The sequence below is a fragment of the Telopea speciosissima genome, chromosome 1 (genome assembly GCF_018873765.1).
Source record: "Telopea speciosissima isolate NSW1024214 ecotype Mountain lineage chromosome 1, Tspe_v1, whole genome shotgun sequence".
Classification (NCBI taxonomy): Eukaryota; Viridiplantae; Streptophyta; class Magnoliopsida; order Proteales; family Proteaceae; genus Telopea; species Telopea speciosissima.
The window spans coordinates 56165270-56190636 of NC_057916.1; the positions used below are offsets into that span (position 1 = coordinate 56165270).

Consider the following 25367-nt stretch of genomic DNA (forward strand, 5'->3'; position numbering starts at 1 on the left):
ATCTCGCGTGGTCACGCACTTGTCTTCTTACCATTCATGGTATCATTTCTCGGGTTACATAACTGGTGACATCCCTATGCCTTCAAAGGCTTCTTCTAAGGAAAATTGGTTAGCAAATGATGCCTTGATTATGTCTTTGTCGTTGAATTCTATGGAACCAACCATCAGTCAGGGCTTTGTTTTGTTGAATTCTGCGAAAGATATTGGGAAGTTGTTAAACACACTTACGGACAGACTAATAATTATGCTCAGATCTATGAGCTTCGTCGCCAGGTTCGTGACACAATACAGAAAGAATTTCCAGTGCATGCATATTATTTTAACCTCAATACTTTGTGGCAGCAACTGGACTTCTATCACCCCTTTGCCATGACAAGCCCTATTGATGCAGCAATGTTTTCAAAAGAACGTGAAATGGAACGGGTGTATGATTTCCTTACTGGTCTCAACCCAAAATATGATCCAATCTGACTTCAAATCTTGAGTACAAGCGACTTCCCTTCACTTCTTGAGGCTTACAATATGATTCAGCATGTGGATCGTTGCCGTTCTTTTATGATGCCTCTTGCTGTTCCCATTTGGTCTGCCCTTGTCACTACTCCACAACCCTCTTTATCTTTGGATACTGCTGATCATAGTTGTCACGGCATCACGGCGATCCAAGTCGGTGGAGGGGTGTCATGTCGATATATCGACATGTCGCCCGCCATGGCGAGCATGTCGGCCATGTTTTATTTTTTATTTTCTCTATTTTTAATGTCATTTAGTATGCTATAATATATGTCCTATAACATCAAAAATCAACATGAAAGTATACTACTAATATACTATGGTTTAATTCATGAAAGTGTAATATCCAAGACTGCAAGCCTGCAAGTGCAACTGTGCAAGGCAACAAGAAGAAAAAATGAAAAAGAAAAAAATGAGAGGTCTGCGACTGTAAGCAAGCCTGCAACTGCAAGGCAAGAAGAAGAACAAAGAAAAAGAAAAAAAAAAACCGAGAGTACTATGGTCTATGGCTGTAACTGGAATAAATCCCTCCCCCTCTGTCTCTCGACTATCTCCCTGTGACTGTAGTCACTGTACAAGCAGTTGCGAAGAAGAAAAAAAAAAAAAAGGAAAAAAAAAACCGAGAGGCCCCCCTCTGTCTGTCGACTATCTCCCTGTCTCTGTGACTGTACAAGCAGTTGCGAAGAAGAAAAGAGAAAAAAAAAAAAAACCGAGAGGACTACTAAGTACTAACTGAAATAAATCCCCCTTTCTGTCTCTCGACTCTCTCCCAGTCTCTGTGTGTAACTGCGTATGTGTGGCTGTGCAAGGCAAGAAGAAAAAAAAAAAAAAAAAAACGATGCTAATAGTGCTGGCTGTAATCACTAATCATTACCGGAGGCTGGGAGGAGATTAGGAGAAGAACTGAAGAAGAAGAAGAGGACTGCCTGGGAGGAGAAGAACTGAAGAACTGAACTGAAAGATCGAGTTGCCGGAGGACTGGGAGGAGGAAGAAGAACCAAAATTAAAAAAATAATAATAAAAAATTACTTACCTGGAGTCTTGGAGGTTGCCGGAGGTGTTTGCAACTTCGAACTTCGAAGGAGTGAAGACCTATCTCGCCGAGAGTTGCAGGAAGCGTTGCCGGAATCTCGACCTCTTCTCACGAACTGTTCCTCTGTCTCTCCTCTCGACTCTCTCCTCTCGACTCTTGTCTCGAACTATTTTGGCTTTGCGATTTCTTTCCCCCCCCCCCCCAATTAGGGTAATTAGGGTAATTAGGGTAATATGTTTGATGTTTTTAATTTTTTTCTGTTAATGTGTATTGTAGGTGTATATTTTCAAGTTACACCTCCAATAGACATTAACGAAAAAGCATTTAAGCTATGGACGTCATATCGGGCGATATTTTTACATTCACCATGGCGTACCTCGATATGTACCTTTCCCCAGCGCCAGGACGCCATGACAACTATGCTGCTGATACAGTTAGCAAGTCTGGTGCTACTCGTGAACCTGTAAAATGCGACTATTGTGGTCGTCATCCTCACACTTGGGAGACCTGTTGGAAGCTCCATGGCCATCCGTAAGGAGGTGGGAAAGGAGGAAAATCTGGTTCGACTCATCCCTAGGTTCAATTGACCGAGACTACTAAGGCTTCTACTAGCTCCTTCTATATTTGCTGAACAGCTTGTGACCCAGATCCAGCGTATGCTGATTCAGCATGGTCCTGCGTCTTCTACCAGGGCACCCTTTACCCCGTCTGCCTCTCATTTAGTCTAGTCGGGTATTTTTCTTGCTTCATCAAAGACTAGCTCATCTAGGCTTCTTGATTCTGGGGCATCGGATCACATGACTAACACTTTAGATTTTTTTCATACCTATTTTCCTTGTTCTGGTAAGGACAAGGGTTGGGTTGCTGATGGCTCCCTTTCCATTATTTTTGGTAAAGACACTATTACCTGTACTCTTTACCATTTCTTTATCCTTCGTCTTCCATGTCCCTAATTATGTGCCAATTTGCTTTCTATTTCTCGTCTCACTACTGAGCTGAATTGCAGTGTTCACTTTTATTCTCTCACTGTGCTTTTCGGGATCTAAAGACAAGGACAATGATTGGATATGGTAAAGCAGGGGATGGTCTCTACTCTCTACTACTTGGATCAAGTCTCTCCACCGGTCTCTGCTAATACTCTTACCCGAGCAGAGGGCTCTCTTCTTACTCAGCTCCAACAGTGGCATCGTCATCTTGGACATCCCTCTTAGCATTTTTATGTCATTTATTTCGTTCCTTAGTTAAATATTGTTCTTTGGATCATTTACATTGTGATGTTTGTGAGTTTGCCAAACATACCGGGTCTTTTTATTTTCTTAGTGACAATAACAGTTTGATTCCCTTTTCTGTCATATATTCAGACTTATGGGGCCCTTCTAAGTTGTTGTTAGGGGTGGGTTGAAATGGTTTATTACCTTTATTTATAATTCTACTCGGTTGACCTGGGGTGATCTTCTTTAGACTAAATCCAAGGCTTTTACTTGTTTTCAATCCTTTCACAATATGATTTGCAATGTGTTTAATGCCACAGTCCAAGTCTTTCGTAGTGACAATGACACTGAATACATTGATGGATCCTTTCTACAGTACCTTGGTTCTCATGGCTCCTTTCTCAAACTTCTTGCATTCAGACCCCTAAACAAAATGGCATCCTAGAGCAAAAATATTGCCACCACCTTGATGTTACTAGGGCACTAATGTTTACAAATCATGTCTTTGAGTTTTATTGGGAAGATTCGGTTCTTACCATAGTTCAAAAACTCGTTTTGTTTCGGTGTTTCGGGCTGACCAAAATATCCGAAATTTAGGATATTTCGGTCGAAATTTTGTATTTTTCTGTTATGTTTCGGTAGGTCATTTCGTTGGGTTTTAAGCCAAGTTAAGGCCTGAAACTTCATGGAAACCCTATCTTAGGCTATATAAACACATTTAAATGTTCAAATTGCAAACATAGTCACCCAAAGTGGTGTTTTGGATTTGCACCATTGATTGGCAATGTACAGTCGAATCCTAATGTATAACTTAGTTAAATACGCATACACATTGTTTAAGACTTTAAGTAATAGAGGACATAATAAATTAATGATTAATAAGCAATTTAAACAAGTAAATTGACTTGGAAGTTGGAAACATAAAGTGAATAACTCATAAGTCATATCTTAAGTCATAATATTAAGTGCAATAAGTAAATAATAAGTTAAGAAGATGATGTCAATATGACAATATCCCAATAGTCCAATACAAGTCAAGTAGTCATCTAGTGACTCAAATGTTTACAATATTCTAATAATAATTACTCCGACGTCCAGGATCGACCCCATTCATAGTCTGATGGAACCGACATGCATTGTTCTTTGACTGTAGGACAAATGAATGCCACGTCATAGTATGGGAGAAGAAACGAGTAAGACTAACGAGGAGAAAAAAACCCAAAAAACCAGAGCTTGTTAAGTCTCAGTCGAAATTTCGACCGAGACTAACGAGTTTTGGTATTTATAAAGCTACTTTTGAAAAAGGAATCTCGATATCTCGCGAGATTTTTATTTTGTCTCGAGATATCGCGAGATGGTCAAAATTTCGACCAAGTTTTTGCATTTTTTTTATTCGAGCTACAGTTTCGTTTCGGTGAGGTCGAGATACTCGAAATATTTGAAATCTTGACCGAGATTTCGCGAGATTTAGTACTATGGTTCTTACTGCTGCCTTTCTTATAAATCCGGTTCCTTCTAGTGTCCTCCACTTCAAAACTCCTGTTGGCCAGCTTTCGGATCCTTCCCTTGCTGCTCACCTTCCCTCCCCCCCCCCCCCCCAATGTATTCGGTTGTGTTTGTTTTGTGCATAATTCTTCCCCTCTCGTTCCAAGCTGGATCCTCGGGCAATTCATTGCATCTTCTTAGGGTACTCCACCTCCCAAAAGGGGTATCGGTGCAATCATCCTCCCACTTGGAAGCTGTTTGTTACCATAGATGTTACTTTTCATGAGACCGAACCCTATTATCAGTCATCTCTTTAGGGGGAGCATCAATTGGAGGAAGAGATTCCGTTTACTACCCCTCTTGTGATAGATATTGTTCGTCTTCAAGGGGAGATGCCTATTCCAAGTGGTAAGGACATCATCACTTATACGCGAAAGAAAGAAAAGCAACTCCATCTACACCTCCTAAGCTAGATCCACCACAAGATGATAGTCCCTCTCTAGGTAACATTTCCTCTCCTTCTTCTGATGACCTTCCCATTGCTGTTAGGAAAGGTTTAGATTGTGTACCTTGCACCCTATTTCCAATTTTGTGTCCTACAAGTCATTATCACCTTCCTATCGTGCCTTTGTTTCCTCGTTGTCCTTTGTATCTATTCCATAAGGCTGGGAAAAAGCATAGTTGTCAAGGTGTCGTCCACTGCAGGGCGCCTTGCACTAGTTTAATTAGTATTGGACCAGGTTCTGAAACTTATTTATGCCAAATATTATCTAAGTAAATGATTTGTATATCATTTACTTAAGATATTTTTTGTAAATAAGCAAATACCCCCTATTTGAATCCAATAAAAATAATTAAAAATTCAAAGTCAACCCCCCAGTTCAAGAACAAAAACTAGTTTTTTGGTAGTAGGTGAATTTTCCAACTTTCTAATGTTGAGTTTTTTCTCAAATCTAAAAATTCCATAAATCTTAATATGGTAAAACATTGCTAAAAACCTAAAGTGCGGTAAAATATTCATTTGTTTTGATATTTAAAAAATTATATTAATTCAGAGCGATTTTGACAGCATTCACACACACCAATAAGGTTTGACCAGAACATAACTCCTTCAATATAAATCAGATTTAAGCGATCTTAAATTTGTTGGAAAGCTGGTTTTGTGTTCTACCTAATACAAAAGTCTCATGTAAAAATAAAATCATTTGATCAGTCAAACTTCTTAGACAACAACATTTCTCTAAATCGAGAGCAGTTTAATTACTTGTTGATAAGATCATATTTTCTAAGAACAGTATAAACCAAATGTATGTTTTGATTGTTTTAAGCTTCCAATAGCTTGCTTCTTCAGCTATGCTGTCTTCTAGTTCTATGTTGATTTTTTATGACTTTGTGGTTGATGTTGATTTTTGATGACTTGATGTTGCTTAATATTGATTTTTTATGACTTGATGTGGCTTAATGTTGATTTTTCGATGTTATAAGGTACATATTGTAGCGTACTAAATAATGTTAGAAAAGAGGGGAATTAAAAAATACCACTTGGGTGCCTAGGCCCTTAGGCACCCCTCTACCGCCTTAGGCTGCCTTGCCACCTTGACAACAATGGAAAAAATCTATCTTAGACCTAAAATGGAAAGATGCTATGGTAGAAGAAATGCATACCTTGAAGAAGAATGATACTTGGGAGTTGGTTCCTTGTTCTAATGGGAAAAAACCAGTAGGATTCAAATTGGTTTTTTACCATCAAACAAAAGGTAGATGGTACTGTCTAAAGGTACAAGGCTAGACTGGTAGGCAAAGGATGTACACAGACTTACGGTATTGATTACCAAGATACCTTTGCTAATGTTGCCAAAATGAACTCCGTTCGAACAATACTATCTTGTGTTGTAAACCTCAGATGAAACCTTCATAAACTGGATGTCAAGAATGCGTTGCTAAATGGAGATTTGGAAGAAGTCTACATGGACATCCCACCTGGTTTTAGTTCAAACTCCACAGTGGTAAAATATCTTAACTCCAAAAATCTCTTTATGGCCTCAAGCGGTCTCCTTGGGCTTGGTTTAGCTGTTTCCAGAAGGCTATGCTGAAGTTTGGGTACAGACGAAGTCAGGCTGACCACACCTTGTTTGTCAAACATAAGGCAAAGAAAATCATTCCCCTTATTGTTTATATATGTGATATAGTCATAATGGGCACTGATGATGCAGAGATCTCCTTATCGAAGACTCATTTGGCAGTAGAATTTGAAACTAAGGATCCTGGACAACACAGATACTTCTTAGGGATTGAAGTTGCCTGCTCTACAAAAAGCATTTTCATTTCCCAAAGGAAGTATGTTCTAGACCTTCTCAAAGAAACGAGTATGCGAGGATGCAAGCCTGTTGATTCTTCTATCGAGGTAAATCATCATGTTAGCTACACAGGACGTGACCCAATCAATAAGGAAAGATATCAGTGTCTTATAGGAAGACTGATATACCTATCTCACACTTGACCAGATATTGCCTATGCTGTGGGAATTGTTAGCTGATTTTTTCATGACCTAAAAGGCTCCACGTCTTGAAGCTGTATATCGGAGTCTTCGGTATTTAAAGTCCTCTCCCAAGAAAGGTCTTCTATGCTTTAATAATAGCAGCTTGAAGCTAGAATCATTCACTGATGCTGATTGGGCAAGGTCCATAGATGGTCAGTATTCCACCTCTAAATACTGTACCTTAGGCGGAAATTTGTTCACATGGCGTACCAAGAAACAGTCAACTATATCCAGGTCAAGTGTAGAAGCTAAATACTGAGCCATGGCACAAGGAGTTTATGAACTACTTTGGTTAAAGATCATTCTCAAAGATCTGGATGTTACTTTTGAAGACCCTATGAGACTCTAATATGACAACAAAGCTGCAATCAGCATCGCCCATAATCCAATTCAACATGATTAAACTAAACATATTGAGCTGTATCACCATTTCATTAAGGGAAAGCTTGAAGAAGGCCTGATATGCATACCTTTTGTTACTACTGAAAATCAATTAGTTGATGTTTTCACCAAGGGTTTAACTTCTAAGTCATTTCATCTCGTTGTATTCAAGTTGCGTATGCGAGATATCTATGGACCAACTTGAGGGTGAGTGTTAACTGATAACCAATTGACCCTTGACTCGGAAAACACTAGAGTGTCTAGGTTCATTATGCACATGTTGCACATGTTGATTATGTTAGGATTTATTTCCAGATTTGTAATGATCTATGATTGTAAATAAAGTAGTGGACTCTGTCTATTCGACAAGCCAAATCATTCTCTTCTTTTTGTTGCACAATTTTTCTTAAGAAGGATCATTATTAAGAATTGTAATGCATTTTCATGCTTTAGTTAAATCTGAGTGAGAACTCTGTGCCGACACTGGTTTCGACCAGTCAAAAACCGAGATTGTCTCGAGTTGGTGCAAATCTGTCAATCATGCCCAACTTGACTAAATTAGGATGAAACAATTTTCAAGACAATCCCTTGGTGAAAATATCAACAATCTGATCAATAAAATTCACAAAGGGAATACAAATCAACCCTTCTTCCAACTTCTCTTTAATGAAATGCCTGTCCACTTCAACTTGCTTAGTGCGATCATGCTGTACTAGGTTGTGTGCAATGCTGATTGCAGCATTGTTGTCACAGTACAACATCATAGGCAGATGAACAGGAACACTAAGGTCTTGTAGCAAGCCTTTCAGCCAAAGTAACTCACAGATGCCTTGTTCCATAGCACGAAACTCCGCTTCAGCACTAGAACGAGCCACCATATCCTGCTTCTTGCTACGCTAAGTGACAAGATTGCCACCTACAAAAGAACAATACCCAGAGATAGATTTCCAATCTGTAGAACCAGCCCAATTAGCATCGGTATATGCTTCTATCCATAGGTGACCATGAGGAGATAGAAGAATGCCTTTTCCAGGGGCTGACTTCAAGTAGTGAAGAATTCGAAGAACAACCTCCGAATGAGAAGAATAGGGGTCATGCATAAACTGACTCACTGTACTCACATCAATAGCAATGTCAGGACGTGTGTGTGATAGATAAATCAGCTTCCCCACTAGTCTTTGGTACCAACCTTTATCAACAGGTTCACCCTCCTTTTCTTTGAGACGGACAGTAGCCTCCATAGGAGTATCTGAAGGGTGACATCTTAACAAACCAGTTTCAGCCAACAAATCTAGGACATACTTCCTTTGGGAGAGAAAGATGCCTTTAGAAGATCTGGCAACCTCAATCCCAAGAAAATACCGTAGCTTCCCTAGATCTTTAATCTCAAACTCCTGTCCGAGAAACTTCTTCAGCTGGCTGATCTCATCACCATTATTGCCAATAACCACAATGTCATCAACATAGACTATAATAACAGTGAGTTTTCCACCAACCTTCTTTATAAAGAGTGTGTGATCAGCATTACTCTGCTTATAGCCCACAGAAATCATGGCTTTGTGAAACCGGACAAACCATGCTCGAGGTAACTGCTTCAGCCCATAAAGTGCTCACTTCTTGCACACTTTACCTTGATTACTGTCACAAGAAAACCCTGGTGGAATATCCATGTATACCTCCTCACCAAGTTCTCCATTTAGGAAGGTATTTTTCACATCTAGCTGTTGTATATCCCATCCAAGATTGACTGCACAAGATAACAAAATCCGAACACTATTCAACTTTGCAATAGGAGCAAAGGTCTCCTAGTAGCCAATCCCATATGTCTGAGCAAAGCCCTTTGCAACCAAACGTGACTTATATCGATCCACAGACCCATTAACTTTCTGTTTGACCACAAACACCCATTTACATCCCACTGGTTTTTTCCCTGGAGGTAGGGCTACAAGATCCCAAGTATTAATTTTTTTTTTCAATGCTCTCATTTCTTCCAACATTGCTGCCTTCCACTTTTTATCTATATAAGCTTCCTGCCAATTTTTAGGAATGGAAACAGAAGAAAGAGAGGACACAAATGCATGAAAAGATGGAGAAAGAGAACTATAAGAAACAAAGCGAGAAATGGGATGCTGGGTGCAAGTCCTAGTACCTTTGCGATGAGCAATAGGTAGGTCGGAAGAAGAGGTCTTACCAGGAGAAAAAGGATCTGGATCTTGAGTCGGCAATTGGATAGGTATTGGTGCTACAGTGGGTTAAAGCTGCCCTCTTTAGGTACATCCCTTTTTATAGGTGTTGATGTTGGAGTTGTCAATTCTCTTCTGAAATTGTTCAGAGTCAACTCCCCCTGACTAGGAACATTACCACCATTATTTTCTACAAGCTCCCCCCGTAAAGGAATCCCTTTGGATGAAGGGGCAGTAGCCAAAGGAGGCTGGGCAGCAGCTATAGGAGATAAGAGAGGAGGAACTTCAAGGGAAGGAAACACAAACCCATCTTCACTAGAACTAGAACTCTCCACCTGAAGATGTGGGAATGAATAATAGGGAAGACTTTCATAAAAGACGACATCCATACTGGCCAGTGTACGATGGGAAGGGGGATGGTAACACTTGTAACCTTTCTGGGTTGGAGAGTAACCCAGAAAAATACACCACAACCCATGAGGTTCAAGTTTGCCAGGAGATCGCGTATCTTTGGCATCACACACACAACCAAACACCTTGGGAGAAACTACAAAGGAAGAACTCCCATGTAAAATCTCAGCCGGACTGCGGGAGTCAAGAACACAGGAAGGCAACCAATTGATGAGATAGGTGGCAGTGAAAACAGCATCCCCCTAATATTGGGAGGGAACATGGCATGAAAACATTAACGCCCTGGCAACTTCCAACAAGTGGCGGTTCTTCCTTTCAGCCACACCATTTTGGGCTAGGGTATCGACACAATTAGTCTGGTGAACAATCCCATGATCAGCAAAATATTTTTGAAATTGTGCTTCCCTATACTCAGTGCCATTATCACTTCTCAAAACTTTGAGAGTAGCCTGGAACTAAGTTTGGACCATTTTATGAAAATGCTGAAAACAGGAAAAAACTTGACTTTTAGTGTGCATAAGATAAACCCATGTGTGTCTAGAATGACAATCGATAAACGAAACAAACCAACGGTGACCAGAAAGTAAAGTTTTATGACTAGGACCCCAAACATCAGAATGCACCAAATGAAAAAGTGAAGAACTCCTTTTATTTGAAACTGAATAAGTTGAACGTGTCTGTTTGGCCAGAACACAAGCCTCACCAAAAAAATTCAGTCTTATCACATTTTTTTACCAAAATAGGAAATAAAGTTGCTAAAATTCCTAATGGAGGGTGACCTAATCTATAGTGCAATTGATAAATTTCAGCAGAGAAGGTAATGGTGGTGGAGTGAGACGACCATAATCAAGCAGGTACAAGCCACCGTGCACTTTACCCAATCCAATCGTCCTCCCAGAGGCCAGATGCAATGTCCCAAACTCGGACAGGATTCTAGGCACTGCTCTTGCAAGTGCCGACCCATTAGGTTACAAACTTACATTAATAGTAATAAATAAATCCCAGTCTCTTTTACAACGTAACGGAAGCATTATATATTGGATAACAGTTCAAGTTAAATGTATACACTGGTGGCAGTTATCTACAATTCCGTATAACTAAAATCTTGTTCATTCATTCATCAACATTAAATATTCTGAAATAACTTTGTTCATAAAATATTTCTCTCTGATCTTCTAACATTACCCATAGTTCAAATACTCCAGAGTTGTATGACTCCACACCTGACTCGTCATCTGGAAAACATCAACATATATAGGGATGAGCTTACGCCCAGTGAGGTACACATGATCTTATACACACAAGCATTCAAAAGAACAATAAATGGAATGGAGACATACATAACACCTCATAAAACTTCACTTTTTATTTAAATAGGTCAGGTCTTGGCCACTTAGTGAACTACCATAGTGCACAAACAGTTGAAGGTGTAGTCGACTACAAGCATTCCCAAGCACTGTAGCTCAGCATTATAGAAGCGCTCTACTCCCATGTATCCAGGCACCGTAGCCCTTGGGGAGGACCTCTTGTCTAATCAAACATCAGAATAGACGCGCTCTACTCCCATGTATGTAGGCACCGTAGCCCTGGGGGAGGATCCCTCGTCTATTCTCTTTCTCTTTGAAGACCCTCATCCGGTACATAACCCCCTATTGGAAAGGGGTGGTAGCCACAAGGGAATTTAATGCAAAGTTATCACTAACCATACATACATACATACATACTTCTCTTTCATTCATTTACTTCATCTCTTCATTATCCTTTTCATTTCATAATCATTCATTACTTTCTCTTGGCAGTTGGCATGACATGTGAAATCATTCTTATACATATTTCATTGCATGGTATATATCAGATTTCATATCACATTCATAAACCATATGCATATCATCTCATACAAACATTTCATGTCATACTTAATTTTACATTCAAGTAATATCAAGTAAACACTTTAAGCATTCGCATGGCATTCATTCATATAACAATTTATAAATCAAGCAGCATTCAATAAACACATCACATCATGCAATTCATAACCATGCGTACATTGTATTATAGTACATAGTCGATCCCTCACCTTGATGCTAGTGTGTTCGAATATTGTATGCGTGTCTCCCAACAATAGCAGTACCAATATAGCTATTTAATACCTTGTTCCACTATAATTCATAAAATTCCTCTGCAACTCAAGGTTTCAGCAGCTCATACACCCAATCCCAGTTTCAAATCAATGTAACTCCTTATAACCCAAAACAGTTTTGATTTCAGCTCCTATCTTCTCCTGTCAATTCTTGGAGCCAAATCAGTTTCCTTCCAACTTCTTCTTCCTAATTTTGCAACCCTTTTGGAAACCTTCCTTCAGCTCCAATTCCTTCTCAATTTACACCGCGTCAGCACCCCAATTCGCAGATGTTCATTTGATTTCACAGAAATACAGCAGCCCCACATCACTCCTAGGAATTCAGGTCCTCATCTTCTTCAATTCTCCTCTGTTTTTCTTCAAATTAGAACTCTAGATCTTCTACAGTCAATTCCAGATCCCAATTGATAAGATAACCCCCCGTTAAAACACAGTTCCAGGTTCAAAGATCTCAGATCCTCTATTCAGTTCTTCTTGAATCCTTGCTGAACCCAATCTGAATTTCCTTCTTGCATAGAACCCTTTGGAAAGCTTATGATCAGCAGCCTCCAATCTTAATTCCTTCTTTTAATTCAACTTTTCCTTCAATTAACAGTGATGATGCTGCAACACCTCAACTTATCAATTAAAAGAGATAATTAACTTACCAATTTCAACTTCTTTCTTCTCTTAAAACTCTTCTTAAATTCCTTCTTCAAATTTGATACTCCAGCCAATTCATAAAACCAATTCCTTCCTGAATTAAACAATCTTATTAAGTCCTTGCTGCTGTGTAATATCTCTCTTGCAGTCCCAAGTCCAACTTCCAGCTACCCTTTTCAAAGTTTTATTTCTTTCCAAATCTCCTATGGTTCAACAACCCCAGATCATAATTCTCTTATCTAATTTCATGAGTTCACTGCAGCTCCTTCCCAAATCCCATTCTCTTCTCCTTCTCCTTTGTTTTTCCTCTATAATTTCATCCCCTAATTGCTTTAATTAACAATTCCCAGCTTCATTTTCTTCTTCTTCTCCTTCCCTCTTCTTTTTCTCTCAGATCCATGTGTCCAGCAATATATTTCATCTCAAGTCATGGATTAAATTCTTAATTTAGCAAAACCAGAGCACCAGCTCCTCCTTCCTCTTTTCTTCTTCTTTTCCTCCTCTAAGCCTCCTCTGAGTCCAGAATGACTCTACTACAGGACCAATTCTTGATTGAGTTCAAGAGCAGGAATAGTAAATCTATTTCCTAATTGTAATTTAGCTTATAGATAAATATCCTAATTACTCACTCATTAATATTATTATAATTTAATCCAAATAGCTTAATGAGAGCTGAGCACTAATTATTTCATAACCCACAATAATATAATCAAATCATCACTAGTCCCTAATTACTTAGCATAAGAGACACCTCAACAGAATTTGGTAGGTGGCTTATTCCTATCATGACACGCCAATCCCCACTTAAAGATACTACTGCCACCTAATTTCTTCTCAGCACCATGTGACAATCCACCTCATGCTTCAGCCTCCACATGCTTTCTCTAAGCATGTATGTGGCAGCCCTAGCTTTGCCACAACTTCCTTTTGACTTACCATGTGGCTGCTCCTTTCTGAATCTCCATAATCCAAACAAACCAATAGCTATCCATATTTGAACCACTTGGTTTAGCCAAGCCAAACCAAACCAAGCCAAGCCAAACCACCTCTTACTTGACTATTCACACCTGCTTTACTATTCACTTAGTGTATTATACAATTACAAACTATATGTTATATCAATCATATATATACACATACATATACCATAGTGTATTATATAATATAAAACTCACATAATTCATATAACTTCTATTAAAATTAATGAAATAATTCTCTTCACATTATAATAATATGAAACATTATACAATCCATTAATATAATATTAAAACAGAATATCAAACAATAAAATACTCTCAATTATTCAAATACTATTAAAATATTCATAAAAGCATTAGAATATTCTAGGACATCTAATATAATAATAAAATATTCATGACCTGCATTCAGGGTGTTACAAAAATTACCAGAATATCCCCACGGTATTCTGGTATACATAATTCAACAGTTTTGTATGTTGCAAAAAGAATCCCCCTTCCTCATAAAGTGTATTATGTGTGTATCTTCCCTCGTGCTATCATGTTCTGGAGTTTGAATGGTCCATATTGTTAGATATGTTTCTGCAGTGCTTTGGATATAAATAAGCTCTCTTTGCTATTGCAACCATTGATGATGGAGAATGCAGATGGTTATTCTCCATAAGTTTATTGTTTTTTACTTTCTAGTGAAAACTGTTGTGTAACTCATATTGGTTTTATCTCCAGAGTTGAAATAGCAGAGCAGAGTGGGGAAGTTTTTGCATGCTCCATTTCTGCCCCAATCATGCCAAGGTATTCTGCAAGGATTAGATGATCTAATGCTTTATTTATTACTGATCTAAAAACACCTTGTGACCCTAATTCTCCAATTTATCTTGCTGATATGCTCAACTTTAGGGAAAACATTGGCCATTCTGAACCTTATGCGGAGAGGCATCATTTTGGCCGGTCAATGGCTAGTGCAAATGGCCCTTCAGACTGGAATGAAGCTCTGCTTATCATCTCAGTTGGCTCTCCTGAAGAGGTTCAGTGATTATTTACCTGGATTTTGTTGATATTTTCCATGAAATAAGTACTGTAATGCTGGTACTTAAATCACATTTTTTTTTTTTTATTTTAAAATACAATTGTTGGACGATTCATAACACAATCTGTATTCTAATAGCAACACTCTTCTTCCTATCCCCAGTCTTTAAATAATTTAGGGACATATTTACTACAAAGTCAATAGAATGGACAACTAACCCTTTCCAGTTTCCAGTCTACTTGCTTACCTCGTGTTAATTACTGTCCCTCCTCTCTCTATGGTATTCCCAAGTGCATTTACTCTTGTTGAGATTTGTTATTATAGGAGCAAAACAGTCTTTGTTTTTTATGTTTATTTTTGTCATTAGTAGGGTCGATTATGTAAGGGCATACTTGTCCTTTTATGTTTTTTTTACATTCTATTATATTAATACAAGGGAGTAGACCTGCGGCAGATTCTCTAATTCTGTCCGCAGGTTCTCTCCTCCTTTGAGACTTGCGGAAACGTCTCTTCCTTCTCCTCTTCTTCTTCTTCTTGTCTCCATGCTCTGATCTAGTTATTTATCTCTGGTTTAGTAACATGGTATCAGAGAATTTTTAATCAGATTGGAGTGTTCCCGCGATCCTCTTCTGATCTCCTTTTTCGTTTTTCTGCCTGTGGTGTGCAGCCACCCAAAGCTGCCCTTACTATGTATTAAACCCACTCCTATCTACAATTAATGGAGTGTTTTTATTCCCATGTACCTACTGCTACTGCTGATTACAGATTGGATGTCTACATCAACCACCATCAAGGCTGCAAGTATCGATCTCAGGAGAACACCTTGACAACTATCGATTTCCTCTGGGAAGTGTGTTTTTGGAGTTCTGTGGTTATGTCTGCGATTATGTGGTCTTCTTATTGCTTATGGTGATCGATTGCAACAGCAGTTTGCTAGTTATGCTGCACTTTTGAAGCTCTTGAAGTTCTTTTGTCAAATTCTGGTCTCGATTTTTGTTTCTGGCTGAGTTCTTCAACTGTGAATTTTCTACTGGTTAGTTCCTCTAATTTTTTTTTTCTGCTGCTGGTTGTGGATTTGCGGAGTCAGTGTCAGTTGCTGCCCCCTTTTTATTTCTACTAAAACCGTTTGGTTGTTATCTGCTTCTTGGGTTGAGTTGATTTCTGCTGCCTTACAAGTGTTTGAAGAATTGCCTACTGCTGCCCTTATTTTTTTTTATCTCCTTCTCTCATTATGGCTGATACAAAGACTTCCACCGACAATGTCAATGTTCAAATTACTTCTATAAAGCTCAAGGGGAGTTCTAATTATCTACTGTGGGCCCAAGCTGTCCGTGTTTAATCTATAGCTAAGGACAAGCTTATCTACATTACCTCTCCTCCTCCAGAACTTGATTCCAAGGATTACAACACCTGGAATAAAGAGAATGCTATCATACTTATTTGGTTATGTAACAACATGGAGCCGAATATTGCTGCCAATGTAATGTTCCACACCACAGCTAAGGGGGTGTGGGATGACCTCAAGGAATCATACTCTCAAGAGAAGAGTATGACCTGAATTTTCGAGCTCTATGAAAAGTTATTTCAGTTTCAGTAGTCAAACAAATCCCTCCAAGATTATTATAGTGCTTTTAAGGGCATGATTGAAGAACTCAATGTTTTCCAGCCACTTACCACTGATATTGAGACGTTGAAGGCCCAAAGGAATGAATTTTTTGTCTCTAAATTTTTGGCTGGGTTGAATCCTAGCCTCGAGGATGTAAAGGGACATCTTCTTGCTGGTGAATCTGTCCCCACATTGAATAACACCTTCTCTCGACTCCAACGCATCATATCTCCTAGTTCCAAGCCTGAAACCAACCCTAAAGAGAATTCAGCTTTTACTACTGCTACTAGAGGCCGTGGTTTAGGGGGAGGACGTGGTTTTGGTGGTCGAAATTCTGGTGGCCAGCATGGTGATAAAGCAGCCTGGTTATGTTTTTATTATGGGAAGATAAATCACACTGTTGATACTTGCTGGTCCAAGCATGGGAAACCTGAATGGGCTCAAAACCAATCATGCAGCTCCAGACGATGGTACTAATTTTGTTACTCCTAATGATGCTAAGGCTGGTTCGACCATGGGAGATTCTTCTACCAACCTCCGTGATGAGATGCAACACCCAAGGTTTAAAGTATCGGTATCGGGTATCATATCGGTCGGACGATTTTGAGAGACGTATCATATCGTATCAGAGATACATATCAATCGGTGCAGAAATGCATGAAAATGATTAAAATACACATGAAAATACACTTTTGGACACAATTCACATGCTTCACAGGATAGATGAGATAGTGAAGAACAGCTTGGAACCATAATTTTCAGTTTTGGTAGAGATAGATGGCCTAGGCAAACATGCCATTGAAAGGGTGTGGGATGAGAGGATTCAGTAGCAGTGGAAGGTCCAGTATCATCCAAATAGTAAAGGCCTGCCTGCTCAAGCCCGCCACCAATCGTCGTTCTAGTCTGAAGGTCCTGAAACTCACAATAGGAAGGATAAAAGGTTACAGAACAGTTAAGGTGTTTGGTAAGTTGATTAACAGATAATAAACTCAATGGTAATTGAGGAACATGCAAAACTGATGGTAAAGTCATGGTAGGCGTGAGAGAAATTGTGCCAAGACCATTGACAGTGGTAGAGGAACCATTAGCAAGACTAACAGGGGTAGCGTTAGTGAGTGGAGAGTGTAGACAAGGAAGAAAAAATACCAGACTTACTAGTCATATGGGTGGATGCCCCGGAATCAATAATCCAAGGGGTATGAACTGATGTGGAGGACAAAAGAGCAATAGTACCTATGTGGGCTATGGTAGCTGTAGATGTAGAACTAGAAGTCTCAAGCATTTGCACACGCTTGAGAAGTTGTTGATAATTGTCCCGAGGCACAGAGATGGTGGTAGATGCCCCAGATAAAGGTGGCCCTTCACTAGTTACCACAAAAGCAGAAGCTTGATCCATAGCAGCATTGGCAACTTCATTTGCCCAATCCGGACGATCGTGCTTAACCCAACATGTGTCAATAGTATGATTGGATTTATTGCAGAAAGTGCAACGACGGGCAGCTTTGTCATACTGACCACCAGATCCACGACCACCAGACCCATAGCCACGACCACGCCCCTGGCCACGTCCCTTGTCAGAAGAGGAAGAACCACGACCACGGCCAGCAAAGAAGGCAGAAGTATTCTTCACAGACGCTGAATCATTCTTGGGTGCAGAAGATAGATGTTAAAGACGGCCAAATGTCTCATTCAAGGAAGGCACATGTTCTCCAGTAAGTAGTTGGCTTTTTATAGGCTGATACTGAGGATGAAGATTAGCCAGAAATAATGCAACATGGAAATCAGACTTTTGCTGTTTCAGCACCTCTGCATCAGTAGTAAAGGGCTGGTAGAGTTGAAGTTCCTCAATAAGGTCTTTGAAGCTCCCAAAAAATTCACTGAGAGACCTATCCCCTTGCTTATGAGTAAACAGTTTTTCATAAATCTCATAGATACGAGATACATTCTTGGCCTGGGAATATGTCTCACGAAGATCAGTCCATACTCCTTTGGCAGTGGAGTGATACATAACATTAGATGCTATTGCTGGTTCCATACTATTCCACAGCCAAATTTTAACAGTTGAATTATCACGCATCCAAGTAGTGTAGGCAGTAGTAGAAGCCTTATCCTTAGAATCACAAGGAGGAGGATCTTCAGTTAGATGCTGGATTTTGTCCTTTGCATACAGATAGGTTTGCACAGCTTGTACCCATAAGGTGTAGTTAGAAATCCCAACCAATTTGACTCCAGTGATAGGTAGGTGGATATGATCCACAGTTGTTTTGGACTCATCCATAATGCCAATAAACCAGAAGAAAAACAGCCTCCAAAAAAAAAAAAAAAAAAACAATAGTCACACGAGTAGCCAAAAGAAGACAGACTACAGCAGGGAGAAGGCTACAGTAGGACTGATATGCAATCAGTCTCAGAACAGTTATGCAAAGTAAACACAACAGCACATCAGAACTGATATGCAATCACCACTAAAACCAACTGTTGAACACACCTGATATGACTGTCGAAGAACACTTTAATGAAGATAAGTAGAAGTCCAGAAGACCAGGACAAGAAACCAACTGTTGCAGCAGTTACAGGAGATATAATAGTCCCAAAAAATTAGGAAAAAAACAGAGTACCGCAAGTCTGGAGAGAAGCCTTTTGAAGCAGCACCTGGAGAACTCAATTAACCTCAAAGTTGTGGTCGAGTGTCACTAATATAGAGCAAAATAACACCCCAGAAGATGAAGAAGACCAACTCAGACTTGCGCAACAATAAATCCTTTACTCGAACCTTCAGAACGTGAAGACTTGTAGAGAAATATGTAGACTCGATCTACAATCCTTCAGACATCAGGTAGATAATAGAACAATCCTAGTTTGCTTGCGTAGTCATACAACTAGGACATCAAATAGGTAGGCAGCATAGGCGCTGCAGCCAGGAAGAGGAAAAAAAACAAAACTGAGAACTCAATCAAACCAGTGTCGTGGAATGAACAGGCCTGGATTTAATCAAGCTCTGATACCATGTAATAGAATAATAAAAAAGAAAAAACTAATCAAAAGGAGAAGATGAGGAAGAGAGATGATGAGAGAACAGCTGCTAGAGATGGAGCAATCTCGGTTGGTTTAGACTGCTCCTCTCACCCAGGCATATATTGATATAACTTTCCATAAGTGTTTCCTTAATTTAGGAAACAGAATTACAAGAATATAACTAATTAAGGAAAGAAGATAAAGACAAAATAACACACATTAGCTGGCCTATTGACTCACCAACTATGTCCATGACATATGTACCCCCACGGTACAGCATGTCATGGACCCCCATAACAACCATTTAATATTTCACAATTTTTATTTAGTTATCTATTTATGTTTGAGTTGTAATCCTAATTGGGAATCCTAGTATTGTTGTGAATCCTAGTTAGATTTTAGTTTCCATTTTGTCTCGGCCATTGAGCTATATATATGTAATCAATTCTTAGGAGCAGGGGAGATTTTAGTTAATAAAATTAGAGTTACTTGACTTTGGCAAGTGATTGTCCTGAAAGAGGATTGGTTGTGAGAGCTAGGGCGAGAGGGCTAGGGTGAGAGACCTACTTCCTTATTTCCCCTTCCATCATTCTAATCAATACCCCCTTCCATCCTTTATTATGTGAATTGAACCATCAACAAGTTGCTGCATTACTGCTGTTTATCTAATCATCTACTATTGCTGCTATTGAAGATCTACATCAGTTGCTGGGATACAGAACAGGGGCCAACCCCATCATCAATTTGAGAGAAAATTAGGGTTTCCCAAAACCTTTTTTTCTCTATTCTGATCATGTTTTCTAATTGGGGATTCATTCTATTTTCAAGAAGGCTATTCAACCCATTGGCAAGAAAAGTAATCAACTCATTTCTTACTTAAGCAGGTTACTGTTCCCTCATTTGAGTTCCCATTGTTCTCTGTGGTTATCTATTTGAGATCTTATCATTCTCTTCCAACCAATTTGAATTCCCATGGTTCTCTTTCTTATTTATTGGAGGCTTTCTTTTTAATCCTGCCTGGGACTAGGCCTTTTTTGTTTCTAGTCCTACATTATCCATGGACTAAATTTTGTCTTGAAGTAAATTTTTTTTGGGGCAAAATCCAAGAAAGCTATATACATCCGTCATTATATATATGTCAGCATGCAAAAGTTTACATCAGTGAGTCAAAAACTGCCCCTTGAGGGGCCTCTATACCAATCTCTCTCTACACAATTGGATATGGCCCTATATATGTGAAGGATGGCCCTGGAATATCACTGAAAGTTAGAGATCACTTGAGTTCTGGGCACATATAAAAGAGTTATGGTGACCTCCCTTGCAATGTTCATTAAACTCTTCTCATCTTACCTTGCTGATGCTGGATGGTTATGGATATGATGTCTGCATCGTGAATTTCTACTTTTGCTCCTGTGGAAACGTACCCAGTAATCTTGGTGGTCCAATGGCCTATGCCCGTGAAATAAAGTGGCCTAGATTTCTGAGATGCTCCAACATCAGTTGTTGTTTTCACGTTATTAATGTATATGAAGGTGTGGAAGGATGGTAAAGCAGTACTTGGTTGGCTCATTGATTTTTTCCTGGCTTATTCCTGTTAACTCTGACTGTAGGCTTTGTCAATTGGTCGTTTTTTAGGGTTCTTAAAACTTGGTTTTTGCCGAGATTTATGACTTACTACTTGGGGAATCAAAATATCATTTTCTTTTCAAATTTGTGATTTTAATTTTAGGGTACAATATTCTGAATTACAAGTAGTCTGTTACTTTTTTGGTTGCAGTCGGTTGAGGGTATGAAAGTGGTTTGTCATGAGTTGGCACAGGCTACTAGTGATCCTGAAAGCAGTGCATTGGATGATCTCTCCAAAGATGCCGATAGACTTGTCGCATGCCTGGCAACCAAGGCAAAATGGATTCTGATTCTGTCATCCAAGATGATGATATATTCTCCCTTTTTTGTTAAATTTTCAGACATTTGCATATCGTATTTATTCGTCTTCTCATTACTTACATAGGTGGCAAAGACCTTTGATTTCAGTTTGGGAGGAGCTTCCTCAAGGTCATGTAAATATGTCTTGAACACACTCATGCAGGTAGGTTTGTTATCTGCTTACTGATTTACTTTGCTGGCATTTGAGGGAGGTGGGATGTCTTAGTTAGAGATGCCTAAAAGCTATCCTAGGTACGGGTTCTTATTGTTCGAGTGTAAAATTTGGGGCAACCTCTTTTGGAGATGTCTTACCCCTTCATCAGTAAAACAAAATCTTATAATACAAAATATTTTTGGGTTTTGTTGCAGACATTCCAAAATAAAAGGCTCGCCCATGCTGTGAAGGAGATTACACTTGATACCCTTATCACTGAACTTCTGCTTTGGTTGTTAGATGAAAGAGTTCCACTGATGGATGATGGCAGCCAGCTTCTGAAAGCATTGAATGTTTTGATGCTTAAGATTCTGGTTAGTTTCCATTGGGTCACATTTATTTTTTTCAATCACGTGCATAGTTATCAAGGCGATGTCTAGGTGTCCAGGCTCCGTGGTCGACTTGGGCACCAAGGCGGTCGCCTTGGCGGTGTCTCCTTGATTTTGGACCCTCTAAAACGCCATGCTCGCTTTGCCGCCTTGATAACTATGATCACGTGGTCCTCCACTGTATATTTTTGAGTAACTTAGGCTTGAAATACAGGACAATGCAGAACGCACGTCATCATTTTCTGTTCTGATTAAGCTCTTGCGACCGTTGGACCCCTTAAGATGGCCATCACCTGCATCAAATGAGACCTTTGCATCAAGAAATCAGAAGTTCTCAGATCTTGTTGTGAAATGCCTTATCAAACTTACCAAAGTAATCCTTCATGCCTTTGGACTTGTTCAATGCAATTTGTCTGTCTTTATATGATTTTTCTTTTATCAAATTCAAATCTTCAAAATCCACCAGGATGCTTTACAAAATTTCCTATGCATTCTATAGCACATTAATTTTCATCTCTAGGTTCCATAAAAAAATTTAAATAAAAAATCATCCCTAGGTCGCATTCTCCCCATTTGAATATGTTTATGGCAAATACTTCTCTTCGAGATTTTATACCGCAGACTCCTAGTGTGTGTTGAAACGGGATATGTTTCCACAATGATCGGTTTTAAAAGGTGAAAATAAAATTATAAAAGAAAAAATCCACCAGGATGCAGATACAAGTACTATTCAAATCTTCAAATTCAATATGGAAGATGATTAACTTTTGACATTCCATATTATCCCTTTTTTGGGTTTGCAAACTGCAGTTCTTGGTGACATATTGACTTAAAAAATTATGCAAACATTATATTCAGCATGTAAACAGTAAAAAAAAATCAGGTGATTCACTAAGTGACCACCACCAATAGTTTATTTATTTATTTTCTTCTCAATAGCTTAATTGTTTATAGTAAAAGTTATCATTGAAGCTTTGCCTGCATTAATATCTGGTACAACTGAATTTTGAACACTTTACAATAGCCACCAGGGTGCAGATAGTTAAAAACTCAGTTACAGTAATATGAAGTGTCTATGGGTCTTTTATTATTGAGGACTGTAGGATATATTACAGATACAGCTTTTATTTTTCTGCAGGTTCTCCAGAGCACAATCTTTGATGTTGACCTTGACCGTATCCTTCAAAGCATCCATTTGTATCTACAGGAATTAGGAATGGAAGAAATCCGGAGGAGGTAATTGTTTACACAACCCTGTCACAATTGATTCCAGGTTGACCTTTACGAGGCTACAATCTCAATATTAACTGTTGCCAGAGCTGGTGCTGATGACAAACCATTACGAATGGTCAAAACTGTTCTGCATGAACTCGTTAAACTTCGTGGGACAGCAATAAAGGGTCATCTTTCCATGGTTCCTATAGACATGGAACCTCAACCTATAATTCTTGCCTACATTGATCTTAATCTGCAGGTTCGTCACTTTGAGCCGAAGGATTTACTTATGCCATTCTCATCTGTAACCAACCAAGTTTTTTCTTCCATGTTTTTGTTGTGATAATTTCCCCTTCCTCATAATCCTTTTTTTGTTTTTTTTTAAATTCTCCAGACACTTGCTGCAGCTAGGATGTTGACCCCCACTGGTCCTGTTGGTCAAACTCATTGGGGTGATTCTACAGCCAATAATCCAACACCTGCCACTCATTCTTCTGATGCCCAATTGAAGGTATTACTGTGAGACTTCATTTTGCATTTTTCTGGAGTGTTCTGTTGTGTCAATCACTTTAATGTTTAATGTTAAAACAATACTTAAATTTCTTGGTGGATTTTTCTGAAGTGTTCTGTTGTGTCAGTCACTTTATTGTTTAATGTTTAAACAATATTTTTCTTGGTGCAATCGTGAAGCAAGAACTTGCTGCAATATTCAAGAAAATAGGGGACAAGCAAACATCTGCAATTGGTCTCCATGAATTGTACTGCATCACTCAACTATATCCACAGGTAAACAAGTTTACTTGCAAATATTTCATTTTGACTAGAGCTTTACCATCGGAATTGTGTTCCTGTGAAGAATATCAGTGATTCAATGTGTTGAGCACTGGTCTTTCATTTATTAGTTTAGCCATCTGAAAAGTTTGACCGTTCTCCTGTGTAACTTCAATCAGGTTGATATATTTGCTCAGCTACAGAATGCTAGTGACGCGTTTCGCACATACATAAGAGATGGATTAGCTCAGGTTTCATCTATTTACTTTGAAAAATATTACAGTTTTGAATTTTGTGTAGGTCCTTCAGAGTAGGTAACTTTGTTTAATTTGTGCTGCAGGTGGAAAGGAATGCTGCTGCTGGTAGGACACCTTCTAGTATGCCAATGCCAACTCCTCCCCCAGTTTCTCTTTCCTTCTCTTCCCCGAAATTAGCTCCACTATCACCTGTACATACAAATATCCTGAATGATGCCAAGTCAATAAATGTGAAGCTTGAATCCACAAACCATAATCTGCCTTCGTCATTAGACGAAGATGACGGGGCAATCAATGCTTTTTCTTTAAGAGGACCTACATTTTCTCATCCAGAGTTGAGGCAACATGGTGGTGATGAGAGGAAGGACAGATATCCATCTGGAGGTAACATTCTGAAACCATACTTCGTTTAACTTGAGTTCACTTGCTTTTTTTTCTTTATTTTTTAATTCCTTATGACAAGGACAGTTGTAACAGTAAATATGGATTCACATAGATGCAGTAACAAGTGGGACGTTGGATGCAATCAGAGAAAGGATGAAAAGCATTCAACTAGCTGCTACAGCAGGGAACCTAGAATCCATGAATAGGTCATCAATGTATATGAATGGTAATGTGACACATGGACTCCAGAATCAGATTCCTCATGGATCGGTCCCTGTTGATGTCGAACATTCCATTCAATCTGGGGTCCTTCCCATGGATGAGAGAGCATTATCTGGCCTTCAAGCCCGCATGGAAAGGCTTAAAAGTGGAGCAATTGAACCCGTGTGAAGAAGACTTGTAGGTCTTTATTGACAAAGCTGTAGTGTAGAGTTGTATCATTATTCGGCTTTCTGTTTGGTAATGGATTTCTACAGTAATGCTTCGTTTCATTATTCAGTGATTGACCACCCATTTTTCAAGCTAAATCCTTCTGAATATGCCAGTGCAAAAGGTAGATATTGTTTCTGGTCATGTTATCCCAGTTATTTAAGTTTGGGTGTTTGAATCAGTCACTGGTTTTGCCAAAATAAAAAAAAGTCATTGGTACTGTAAATAAATATGTTATTTCTTTCAAGGAATCTAAGGTTTCTTAAAGGTTGTCTTAGAATTTTACTTTTAATTGTTTTCTGGACTTTTGTTTTTTGACCGGGCTGTGGGGTGGGGGTTAAACAGATACAACATGGATATCATCAGGGAAAAGGCTTCAAAACCAGGGAAAATAGGTTTGATTGCCTTATTCTCTAAAAGACAATTCTTCCTCCCATGAGTGCACCACTTTGTTGGCTTGCCTTCTTCAATAAATGAACAGAAGTTAAAAGCTTTGTAGGGGGTTGGTTACACCTACAACAGAAATGGAAACCAAGAGTTTCGTGGTTTAAACAATGGATGTATGGGTTGGGGGTTTTTTTGTTTTTTGTGGAATCCTCCTGGTATTTGCAGGTTTTCAACTCAGAAAATTTCAGGAATAAATGATGGGACCTTGCATGGTGCTCTGCTCTATAATTCTATT

At 39.0% G+C, this 25367-nt stretch overlaps 1 protein-coding gene across 1 annotated transcript in view; it reads left to right on the top strand.

The window, feature by feature from the left end:
- The window catches only part of LOC122648760 (protein MOR1-like), a 54433-nt gene extending 29653 nt beyond the window's left edge, over positions 1-24780 (top strand). The window contains exons 31-43 of the mRNA XM_043841979.1: positions 14239-14304; positions 14410-14536; positions 20938-21060; positions 21172-21249; positions 21456-21614; positions 21844-22002; positions 22768-22865; positions 22947-23103; positions 23239-23355; positions 23535-23630; positions 23795-23866; positions 23956-24256; positions 24375-24780. Coding sequence (XP_043697914.1) covers positions 14239-14304; positions 14410-14536; positions 20938-21060; positions 21172-21249; positions 21456-21614; positions 21844-22002; positions 22768-22865; positions 22947-23103; positions 23239-23355; positions 23535-23630; positions 23795-23866; positions 23956-24256; positions 24375-24646 — 1825 coding nt within the window. The 3' untranslated portion in view covers positions 24647-24780. The remainder of the gene's footprint in view (positions 1-14238; positions 14305-14409; positions 14537-20937; positions 21061-21171; positions 21250-21455; positions 21615-21843; positions 22003-22767; positions 22866-22946; positions 23104-23238; positions 23356-23534; positions 23631-23794; positions 23867-23955; positions 24257-24374) is intronic.
- The last annotated feature ends 587 nt before the right edge of the window (positions 24781-25367 follow it).